Below are 11,488 nucleotides of genomic sequence, written 5' to 3'. Positions count from 1 at the left end.
AATATTTTTGGCCCGCAGTAGCTTTTCATGTTGGCCTCTACAATCCAAAATACATCAACAAGTCCCTCCAGTTTTTCACAAACCAACAAATCCCCACTTTTTTCTGATTTTACAGTAATTTTTTCTCAAAATTGGTCATAAACATTGGGTTTAAGTGACTGCTGTCATAGTCTGTGCTACAGTGAATAATAAAAAGTCACATTTAACATCATACATTAGCGCACATATCACAAAAATGTCTTACAGGTATTACTAAATTAGCTCCACAAAATCTGATTTTGATTGCAAGAAAAACACAAAAACAATCAATACATCCTGGAAGAAGTGACGAGTGTAAAAAGATAAAGCCGACACAGAGAGAGGAAAAGCAGAACATAAGTGGTTTAAAGTTGTGTTACATCTGTTTATCAGTTTATTTCCTCTTTGCTGTGGCACACTGCAGCCGCTGTCATTTTTTTACTTTCAATAAATGACAAAAACTGGACAGATTGCCTCGTTTGTTTGTAGGATGTGGCGATATTCATAACAATCAACAAATACGATGAAGAATATTAAATATAAAAGAGAAATTTGCTTAGTCCGCTGTTGCATCTTGACATAATCCAAACTGTTTGTAGATTTATATCAAGGGGGAATACATATGTTTCATTTCAAAACATCGGCAATTTTCCCAGCTTTAATTTAAGCCATATTTTATAGAAATCGGTTAAGAAATGATGGCGCTGCCACCATTTTGTGACGGATTCCTGCTCATCCCGCATCCCGTACGGTTTTGTGCACGTGACTCAGTGACTCAGTAATGGCGCCTGCAGGAGCGTCGCTCGCGTTGGCGGCTGATAGATGACGTCCAAACCAGTTATGTATATCAATGGAGAAATCCTTCAACCGCCAAATTCTGATACGATTCCATTTTTGTTTACGTTTTGTGAAGAAGGAACTTGTGTTCAGCGTTTTCTTCAGAGGTTTTGTGCCGATTCCTTTAGTAATTCTTGTTGCAGCGCCACCACAGGCGAGGAGTGGAGCAGGTTTTCCAATTAGTTTGTATCATTTGATAGTGCAGTGTGAATGCGAACCACAGGAGCTGAGAATGTGACAAATGTAGCAATTCTGGTCCCCAATCAAACCGAATTTACAGAACTATCAGGTGTGAAAGCAGCCTGAAGCATGGTAGTGGAGGGGTGATGATCTGGGCTTGTCCAGTGGTGGCAGAATCTGGGTTGATGACCCAGATCTACAGCAGATATGCAGTCATAAATTCAAAGCTCAGCTTCAAAGGTTGCAGTGGGATGTTAGAGCTTTACATAAATAAACCAAGCAGCGGTCTGACTGATGAAGTGGAACAGAAAGGTAAAACCGAAAGTTATAGACATATTACTATAATTTACATACAGGAAATTTTGCAGAAGCGCAGAATACTGGAGGGCAAATAGATGATTCTTTTACATGCCACCCAAAACCATCAAAGGTATCTAAAACCCGTCTTAGAGATCGACTTTTGTTCATCTCTGAATCAAATATCTGAAAGTCATTCAGCTCTGCAGAGGCTCAGTAACGAGTCACTGATCTGATTCAGGTGTGTTGGACAAAGGACACATCTAAAAGTTTCAATATAGTAGATCTTGAAGTCTAAACTTTTGCATTCCTGACTTAACTAATACTGAAAAGCCCATTTATTTCAGGAACTCTATCACAAACTGAGACATTATATAACATTGTTTAGCCTAATTACACACAGATGAATGTTTGAACACATTTACTTCTGTTAATTATGATGGTTTTCCACTTACAAGTGATGAAAACATGACTTTTAAAATTAGAATATTACATCAGACCAAAACAAAACTGTTATTTTCAAAAAGTTATTTTAATCTGACAAACGAGACTCATTAGGGAAGATATTCTTATTTATCAAATATGACTGTTAGCAGGGCCGGATAAAGAAGGATAAAGGCCCCTGGGCTGGAACCATTTTGATGCCCTATCCAAAAAAACAAAAAACAAATAAATAAAAATGTGAATTACAGCACACATCAGCTCCAACTTGGTCCCAAAAAGATGTACTATAACTTCTTCAAACATGAGGATTGTTTACATTGAACAATATTAAAACAGCACATCATATGAGTTTTAAATGAGATTGTAAGACATGCATTCATTACAAAAACACCCTAAATATTTGGTGTTTTAATTCAGGAATGCCTCTATTTATCCATGAAGACTGGATTTAAAGATGCCTGCTTTAGACTGGGGTGTCAAACTCAGGGCCCGCAGGCCAAATTCAGCCCGCCATAGCATTTTATACGGCCCTCTAAAGCAGGGGTGTCAAACTCCAGTCCTCAAGGACCGCCGTCCTGCAGTTTTTAGATGTGCCACAGGTACAAAACACTGGAATGAAATGGCTTAATGACCTCCTCCTTGTGTAGATCAGTTATCCAGAGCCTTAATGACCTAATTATTCTATTCAGGTGGTGCAGCAGAGGCACATCTAAAAGTTGCAGGGCAGCGGTCCTACAGGACTGGAGTTTGACACCTGTGCTCTAAAGAGACACATAAATAAAGCCTTCAAGAAAACAGTTGTAAATATTTTATCAATCAAATCAAAGCAGTTTCCATCTGCATTCTACCAAATTACATCAATGTGAATAAAAGTTAAATAACATTTAACTTTACAAAGGACTTATCAAATGCAGAAACATATTTATTCATATTTTAACAGTTTGATGGTAGTTTTATCACTACATTTTGAGCACATTAAGATTTAACTGATCTCAAAAGCTAAATATCAGATTTTTATATCCTGACAAATAAAAGGTTTGGCATTTATGTGATAAATTTACTTTTTAAGAATTTTTGATTTATTGTTGCAATAAATTTCAACTAATGATGTTTAAAAGCCCACAAAATTGTTCTTGTCAAGATTGTTTGCTCAGTGAAAACATCAATAAATACCAATAAATGTAAAAGTATAGTTAGTGATACAAATCAAGAAGCGCATTGCAAAGGGGAATGTTTTCCAAGTGCAGCATTTGTGTTTGTGGGACTATAATTGCTGTGACACACAGACATAACTTTAGTTATCACAATAGTACTGCAGAATATCACAATAAAACATTAAGTGTCTTTTAAATAGGGTGTTGGTTTTAGTTGAGGGTCTAAACACAAAAAAAATCACAAGCCAACTTTTCCAAAATGATTTTTATTGGGAGAACTACAAAACACAAACAAAAAAACAAATGTACAGTACAAAGTTAACAGTCTCACACTCAATTTGTAGTGAACTGACTCCCCAAAAAGAAACATCACAACTCTCGTTGTCTTTTTGTCCGTTTTTGTTACATTCAAAAAGCTTTTCTTCTAATAAAGTAGTCAAAAGTACATAGTGCGCATCCCCCTGTACCTACTATGTACAAACCAAAATGTGTTCGTCCACTTCCCTCTGCAGCAAACTCTCAAGACTAGATTTTCAATATATATTTTCATAAAAAGAAAGAGGAATCGGGACTCGGAGAAAAGTTACGGTTGCTTCTGTCAGAAAGGCTGAGTGGTGACAACCTGAAAAGTTGCAGAATCCAACACTACATTCAGCTCAACGTGTATATAAAAAAATATGCCATGTAGGAAAAATACTTTATTTGGTTATTTTTAAGGCATGTAGAAAGATGGTGAACCCCATAGGCACTACACAATAATAATACTGGGGCAAAAAGGGATTGCTACATTCTTTAGCACGCGGCTGGAATCACAGTGTGACCTCGTGCAAAAACAGGAGAGAAAAATTTAAAAAACAAATACTTTTTGGTTAATTTATTGACTTGGGTTCTTTGTCACTGACGTCTAAACTAGATCAACAAAAAGAAGAAGAAGAAAAAAGGTTTGGACGGTCTGTACAACCTCTGTGTATACATTCTACAGAACATCTAAAGTCTGGGGGAGAAAAATAAAATAAAAGACCTTCGACAGCACTGAGCCTCAGGAGCAAAAACAGCAATCACACAAACTTTGTTTTAATAAACGTAAACAAGGAAACAAAATTAATGAAATAAATATCACATACGTTCTCTTAAATTAAGATTTTTTTTTTTACTCAATAAAAATAACCAAGTGAAGTTACAAAACGAAAAAAAAAGGAGAAAAACAATATATATATTACTGTGAAAAGAACATACACTCCACTTTATGCAGATTAATAATGGCGATCATAATTTAAACATAAAAGAATATAGATCTATTGCTTCATCATACTTGATAAATACAGTATGGACACAAATTACCAATGTAGCCTATACTTTTTTTTCACAAGATAATAAATAAGTTAAATAGTCCATAGCAAGTTATGCACCGCTATGCAAATCACTCAAAAAAAAAAAAAAAGCTAAAAAAATATAGATATATATTCAACCATCAGCAGTGATTTCCCCAAACAAGCCCAACTCAAGAGTGCTTTTTAACCAAGCAACAAATTACTGCTGACTAACCAAACCAACCACTGGGTGGCGCTAGAAGAAGGCAGATCTGGAATGGAAGTTGAAGCAAAAAAAAAAAAGAAAGAGAAGAAAAGTGTTACTTTAAGTTAAGGCATATTCTTGGCAGGATGGGAGGAAATCTGAAACCGCTTAAAGTCTTTTTTTTTTTTCTTGTCAAGTCATGTTACACTCATCTAATCCCAGGAAAAGTGTGGCTTGCCTGATAGAGCGATAAGAGAGAGAGGAGAGAGGGAGGGCTGCCAGGAGCCCCATGGGCAAGGCACTGATGGAATGCCTTCTGTTTGCTATCTAAGTTTTAATACAGCTATAATACATACAAGAACAAAACACTATTACACTAATGCCTGGTCAAGGATACTTGAAACTGAAGCTTAACTGATCCTCGTGGGACTAGAGATGCACCGATGAGACGCAACACAGACCGGAACCAGCTGATTTTTCCTTGTGATCAGAAAGGCTAAATACTGGAAAAAAATCTATTTTTTAATTTTTTTTTCACCCCTAATAACACCCAACGCTTTCATTTCATACAGGAAAAACATCAACAAGCGTGTCATTAGAAAGATTTGGGATACATCCTTCGAAAACTTCTATTATCAAGGAACCCGCATAAAGTTTTTACTTCTCAGTAGGGAGAAAAACAAAAACAGTATCGGTAGATCAGACCACAATGAAAAACAAAACAAAAAAATCGGTATCTGTATCGGCCTAATCGGTGCATTTCTAGTGGAAACTGGTCTCTTGTCCCCCCTCCAGGGAGGTTTGGGCAGGGTTTGCACCCCTGCAGCTGGTGGGAAAACATAAATCAGAATAAGTCTTGCTTAAAGGCACGTCAAAGGAGGTGACGAGCAGCCAAACTTTTGATATCCTCTGCTTAAAGGAAAGTCTCAGTCTCCAGCACCTCCAGACTCCTGAAACCAACCATAATCCAAAAAAATAAAATAAAATAAAAAATTAACTTAGTCATCTGAAATCGACAGCCTGCTGAAGATTGGCAGACGCCTTCCAGCGTCAAGAATCGGGGACTCGGAGCCGCTCAGGCTCCCGGAAGAGCTGAGGGACCCGCTCGCGTAGCTCTCCCGGTCTGAGAGCGAGTCCGGCGGGCTGGGCGGGGGCTCGAACACCGGCGACTCGCTGAGGCGGCGCAGCGCCTGGAGGCTCACGCTGTTCGGCGCGTTCCCGTAGAAGCTGCCGCCAATGCCGCCGGAGTGGTTGTTGGCGTAGCCGGCCGGGGAGTGCACCGCCAGCGGGGCCAGCAAGGCTTTCAGGTCCTGCCCGGGGAAGGAGAAGGCGCTGTTGATGCACGGCATGGAGCTGGGCGACAGCACGTCGTCGTAGAAGCTGGAGGCGGAGGTGCAAGACGAAGCGGAGGTCGGGGGCGGCGGGGTCCGGGATGTGGGGCTGTCGAGCAGCGGCGATTCGAGTCCGTGGTGGGTGGAGAAGCCGGAGAAGCTGAGGCTGTGGTGGAGCTTTGGTCGGAGCTGCTGCGGCTGCTGCTGCGGGCTGTAGCCGCGGGGCTCCGCCGCCTGCACGTTGGCGTTGGCCGGCGGGGCGGGCCGCCGCTCGTCCGCGTTGTGGATGAAGTGACACCGGGGGCCGTAGGGGCAGAAGCCGATGGTGTGGAAGGTGCGACACGGCTCCGTTTTGTACTTCGGGTGGCGCGTCAGGCTCCGCAGCTCGTGGTAGCCGTGGGCGAACTGACACTTCTCCCCGTATTTGCACGACCCGTTCTCCTCGAAGGGCCGGCACAGCTCGGTTTTGTATCGGGTGGAGTTGATCTGCGAGGCGGGCTTCTGCTGCAGCACGCCCCGGTCTCCGGTCTCGCTGTAGGCGCGGTCGCGGAACTTGTTCTCCTTGTTCATGAGGGCCGTGGCGCCGCCGCCGCCAACCGGGGAGTTCTCCTTCATGCAGCTGCTGTACGAGCCCAGCGAGTACTTGTTGCCGTTGCTCATTGCCTCCAAGTTGCTGGTGGAGTTTCTCCGGAAAAATCCCGGCGTGAAGGAGCCGGCGACCGGAGCGCCCACCGCCTTCTTATCCAGCATGCTGTTGATGTGGAGGGCGTTCATGTTCATGCTTTTCTCCTGCTGGGGGCAAGAAATTATAAGTATTTCTGCGCAACCTGTGCAACAAGTTGCATAAAAACGCTTTGAAAGTCGTTATTACCTTGTAAAGCATGTCCATGTCGTAGAAAGTGGACAGGACCGTCGCTGACATGTCTCTTCCCCAAATCTGCTGCCGCACTCCGTCTTTCATGGAGGACCGAGCGGGATCCTTCACTGCGACGAGGTGTTGTTGTTTGTGCCACGACTGGAGCTTAGTTGGAAAGTTTTGGTTGTGGAAAAGTTTTAAAAAGTTGCCCAAAAACGCTTTATTTTATTATTACTGTTATAATTTAACTTGAAGTCCGGAGGAAATAATAAAAAATAGAAGAGGTTAGTATTGTGGAGCTGTGAAGTTGTGGCAGTTGTCTCCTCCTCTCTAGAACCAGAGTGCTTCACTGTGGAGCAAACAGCGTATAAATGCAACGCTGTCGCCGGGGAGGGGCGGGCCGAGTTCGGGCAAACTTCTTCCCCTCTCCGGTTGGCTGGCTGCTCGTCACCGCCTTGAAATCCAACCCTGGCCCACACTCCCTCCTTCCACCCCACACACCCCTGAAAACCTCTGGAAGTGGGTTAAAAACTTTTGCTGAGAGAATTTGGTTAATCAAAGACGACACCAAGGGGGGTACAGAGGGGGCCGGGGCTCCGACTTTTAATTTGTGATTTAATCAGAGTCGGGTATATTTACTACTCAATTACATTTCCTTGAGCAACTTTTTTTTATGTCCTTTTATGAGTATTTTTTACTCTGTTGTACTTTTTTTTTTTTTACTCGTACTTGAGTTAAATTTCAGTATTTTCTGCCCACGGAATGAAAAACAAACATGTTTTAACCAAAAATTCACCAGACACAGGCACACACCTGCAATTTTTCTTAGATTCATGTTTTTTTTTATTGAAAGGAAGTGATTTGTAAATATTTTTATTTTGCCTGATGTTATTTTTTGCTACTTATATGAATTATTGTAATTTTGGTTGTCAAAATACCAAAATTTCCACTTAACTTTATATTTTCGCCCATCTGATTATGTAATTTTTAAATATTAAATGATTGATCATTTAATCAGTTACTGAGTACTTGGATGGTCATTTTTACTTTTATTTTAGTAAAATATGCTGAATTATTATTTAGCTTTAGCTAGAGTGCACAATAGCACTCTATTCACTTCAGATGATTTACTAGAGGAAAGGACAAGTCTGTTAGTAACATTTATTTATTTTAAAGCTATTACCCAGAATATTCCTAAAAATAGTCAAACTCGCTATAGATATAGTTTTCCACCTACAAAACACAACAGCATAGTCAGTTTAATTTTCAGTTCTACAGTAATCAAGACACAATCGACTCTTTCCAAAAAATAAGCTTCACAACTCCGGTGACATCACAAAAGGTATAGAGTACCACATTTCCATGTCATCTTGAAAAGTTTGGAATTTGATTCCATAAAGAAAAATATTTTTAAAAAGTGTTATTTAGCTTTTCTCTAGATTGATATATCTATTACTTTGAGTTTCAAAATCGACAGTAAACAGTGAAAAATAAAGTGCGAGTCAGGAAAAGAATGTGTAAGGAGCCTGGAAGTCAGCCATTTTCAGTAGAAAAGTAGCTTGTTTTGCTCCTATGGCTCTTGTGATGTCATCAAGCACAAACCGGAGTTAGCCTTTTGTTTCCTCAGTGCCCTTTAAATAAAATGAGGTATTTTGTAAAGTCTTGTAGTTAGAATCCACTCTATGTGACCAAGCTATGTTTCTACATCATTTGGTGAAAACAAACATGTAACTGGGGAGCAGCTTTAATAGACTCAGTTATATTTTACGCTTTAAGCTGAAGGTGTGAACTGCTGTGTGTTGCTGTTTGTCATCAGTTACATTCTTTGTTTAACCTTAGCTAAAAAAAAATCATTGCAGTGTCACTTTGTGGCTTTGCAGCTTGACTTTATAGTGAACTTTAGCTCTACTAGTTGTTTCTACAGGAGTCCTGTGTCTTGCAAAGTTTTCTAGATGCGCCGCTGCAGGGAGTTTTCTCTCAGTGCAAAGTTTTCCTGCATCTTGTTCCGAGAGCTCCTGGTGTGAAGACGGTTGCATTTTAAATGACAGAGAGCAGAAAAGTCCTGGGGATTTGAACCTTCCCCCTGTTTTAGCCTCTGGCTGGAGCTGACACATGTTTCTGTGATGGAAGGAAACTGTGCCTCCCCCCTGCTCTCCCCTCCCTGTGGACGGGTGAGACCACAAATATGAGCCAGGAAGAGTCCAGACAAGAAGAGTGCGGAGCAGTTTTTAGAACCCACTGATTGCATAATCAGCTTCCCTGCTGCAGGAAAACCGTGTCAGAGCGAAACTTTGGGTTCATTTTGATTTGAAATAAAGTAAAACATGCAGGATTTGCTGTAGCATGACCTTTTTCTTCTTCTTTTTAACTCCTCTGTTGTGTATTTTCCTGCTCCGTCTCAGAGCCCAGACTGCAGGAATGTGGTTTTCATGCGGAACAGCAGAGCAACACTGCCCCCCAGAGGTAATAGATGGAACCGACAAAGAGGGAGCTGCAGGCTTTTTGCTCTACACTGTCTACAGACTGAAAAGTTGCTCTGTTGTTTACAAACAGGTCAAGTTCAGTCAGATTGGATGGAGAGCATCTGGGAAAGTTATATTTCAAAACTCCTGATGCAAATATTCACATTTACTTAGGTTTGGCCTTTGACTACGCCTTTCTAGGCATCACAGTCCAGTCCTTGATGCCATGTCTTCTGCAGTTTAGCTTTTTTTGTTGAAAAAATACACTTTCAGTAAAATGTCTTAATAATGAAGCTTGTTTTAATCCAAACTTCACCAGATACAGCCACACCTGCAGATTTTGTTCAAGTTTCATAAGTTTTGTAATGAAAGAATTTGATTTGGAAACATTTTTCTTTTTCTCCACTTTTGCTATTCATAAAAATTATTTCCATTTTGACTTTCAAAATACCAAACGTTCTGGATAACTTTATCCATGTGATGATGTAATTTTTAAGTATTAAATAATAAATGTTTTTATCAGATACTCAGTACTTGAGTAATTTTTTGGATGGTTACTTTCTACTTTTACTTGCATAAAAATATGTTGAAATAATATTTTTTAAAGCTACTCCTGAGAATTTTTTAATTAGCTAAACTCACTTTAGAAATAGGTGTCCACCCACATAGCCATATCAGTTTTTCAATTTTATTGTAATTCACAATTTAATTAAGATATAATCTACCCTTCTGAAAAAAAGCTTCCTCTCACACATGTCTTTGATGACATCACAAAAGGTATGAAACACTGTGTTTGTATTTTATCTGGAAAAATTAGAAATTTAATTTCCAGGATATATCTATCAGAAGCATCACGGAAAGAACAAGTATTAAGAACTGTTATTTAGCTTTTCTCTATGTCAATACATCTATTATTTCCAACTTCAAAATCTATAATAAATAAATAGTAAAAAATAATAATAATAATAATAATAATTCTGGAAAATTTCCAGAAAATGTTGGTATTTCGACTAAGAAAGTATAAAAAGTCTGGAGTTCAGCTCTTTTCAGTAAATTTCTCTTTTTTCCCACCCGTTTGTATTTGCATGTTTGTTTTTTTTAGTAAATTTCTGCTGAAGAACACTTTTCAGCTAAATATTTAGGAATCCATGATTTCATAATTTATTGTCAATGATTAACCAATTGGAAATGTTTTGAATAAAGAAGACAATGGAAGATACGTATGACCAAAATTTAAACTCAAAGTGGAATCAATATCTACCAAAGGTAGCTTGTTTTGCTCCTATGGCTCTTGTGATGTCATCAAGCACAAACCGGAGTTAGCCTTTTGTTTCCTCAGTGCCCTTTAAATAAAATGAGGTATTTTGTAAAGTCTTGTAGTTAGAATCCACTCTATGTGACCAAGCTATGTTTTTACATCATTTGGTGAAAACAAACATGTAACTGGGGAGCAGCTTTAATAGACTCAGTTATATTTTACGCTTTAAGCTGAAGGTGTGAACTGCTGTGTGTTGCTGTTTGTCATCAGTTACATTCTTTGTTTAGCCTTAGCTAAAAAAAAATCATTGCAGTGTCACTTTGTGGCTTTGCAGCTTGACTTTATAGTGAACTTTAGCTCTACTAGTTGTTTCTACAGGAGTCCTGTGTCTTGCAAAGTTTTCTAGATGCGCCGCTGCAGGGAGTTTTCTCTCAGTGCAAAGTTTTCCTGCATCTTGTTCCGAGAGCTCCTGGTGTGAAGACGGTTGCATTTTAAATGACACAGAGCAGAAAAGTCCTGGGGATTTGAACCTTCCCCCTGTTTTAGCCTCTGGCTGGAGCTGACACATGTTTCTGTGATGGAAGGAAACTGTGCCTCCCCCCTGCTCTCCCCTCCCTGTGGACGGGTGAGACCACAAATATGAGCCAGGAAGAGTCCAGACAAGAAGAGTGCGGAGCAGTTTTTAGAACCCACTGATTGCATAATCAGCTTCCCTGCTGCAGGAAAACCGTGTCAGAGCGAAACTTTGGGTTCATTTTGATTTGAAATAAAGTAAAACATGCAGGATTTGCTGTAGCGTGACCTTTTTCTTCTTCTTTTTAACTCCTCTGTTGTGTATTTTCCTGCTCCGTCTCAGAGCCCAGACTGCAGGAATGTGGTTTTCATGCGGAACAGCAGAGCAACACTGCCCCCCAGAGGTAATAGATGGAACTGACAAAGAGGGAACTGCAGGGTTGTAGAGCATTTGTGAAAGTTATATTTCCAAACTCCTGATGCAAATTCTGAGTTTTATCGAAGTCTGGCCTTTGACTGAGCCATTCTAGGTGATTTAGTCCAGTACTGAAACCTTTAGCCGTCTCCCTCGTCCAAAACACTTGAGTGAAAGAAGAATGACCTCGTCGGCATGCAGTCAATTT

The 11,488-nt window shown here is 40.0% G+C and overlaps 1 protein-coding gene across 2 annotated transcripts; it reads right to left on the bottom strand.

Moving 5' to 3' along the window:
- Nucleotides 1-3,176: 3,176 nt before the first annotated feature.
- On the bottom strand, nt 3,177-7,000 carry zfp36l2 (ZFP36 ring finger protein like 2). Of its 2 annotated transcripts, none has more exons than XM_005795159.3 (2): nt 6,648-7,000; nt 3,177-6,568 (listed from the first exon to the last, which is right to left on the bottom strand). In XM_005795159.3, the coding sequence occupies exons 1-2, from the start codon at nt 6,735-6,737 to the stop codon at nt 5,444-5,446; spliced, it is 1,215 nt and encodes a 404-aa protein (XP_005795216.1). In that variant the 5' UTR covers nt 6,738-7,000; the 3' UTR covers nt 3,177-5,443. The 2 variants fall into 2 exon arrangements, with proteins under 2 accessions (XP_005795216.1, XP_005795217.1); XM_005795160.3 differs by having other exon boundaries at nt 3,177-6,565.
- Between the last annotated feature and the right edge of the window lie 4,488 nt (nt 7,001-11,488).

The sequence above is a fragment of the Xiphophorus maculatus genome, chromosome 22, assembly GCF_002775205.1.
Source record: "Xiphophorus maculatus strain JP 163 A chromosome 22, X_maculatus-5.0-male, whole genome shotgun sequence".
NCBI lineage: Eukaryota > Metazoa > Chordata > Actinopteri > Cyprinodontiformes > Poeciliidae > Xiphophorus > Xiphophorus maculatus.
The sequence above is the reverse complement of the archived record's forward strand: the minus strand, read 5'-3'. Positions and strand labels throughout refer to the sequence as shown.

What these genes read in the sequence shown, in the direction of transcription:
- zfp36l2 (XM_005795159.3), bottom strand. Translation starts at nt 6,737, where the DNA reads ATGAAAGACGGAGTGCGGCAGCAGATTTGGGGAAGAGACATGTCAGCG. An exon ending in ACATGGACATGCTTTACAAG is followed by an intron (nt 6,569 to 6,647) that starts GTAATAACGACT and finishes TCTTGCCCCCAG; the next exon opens with CAGGAGAAAAGCATGAACAT.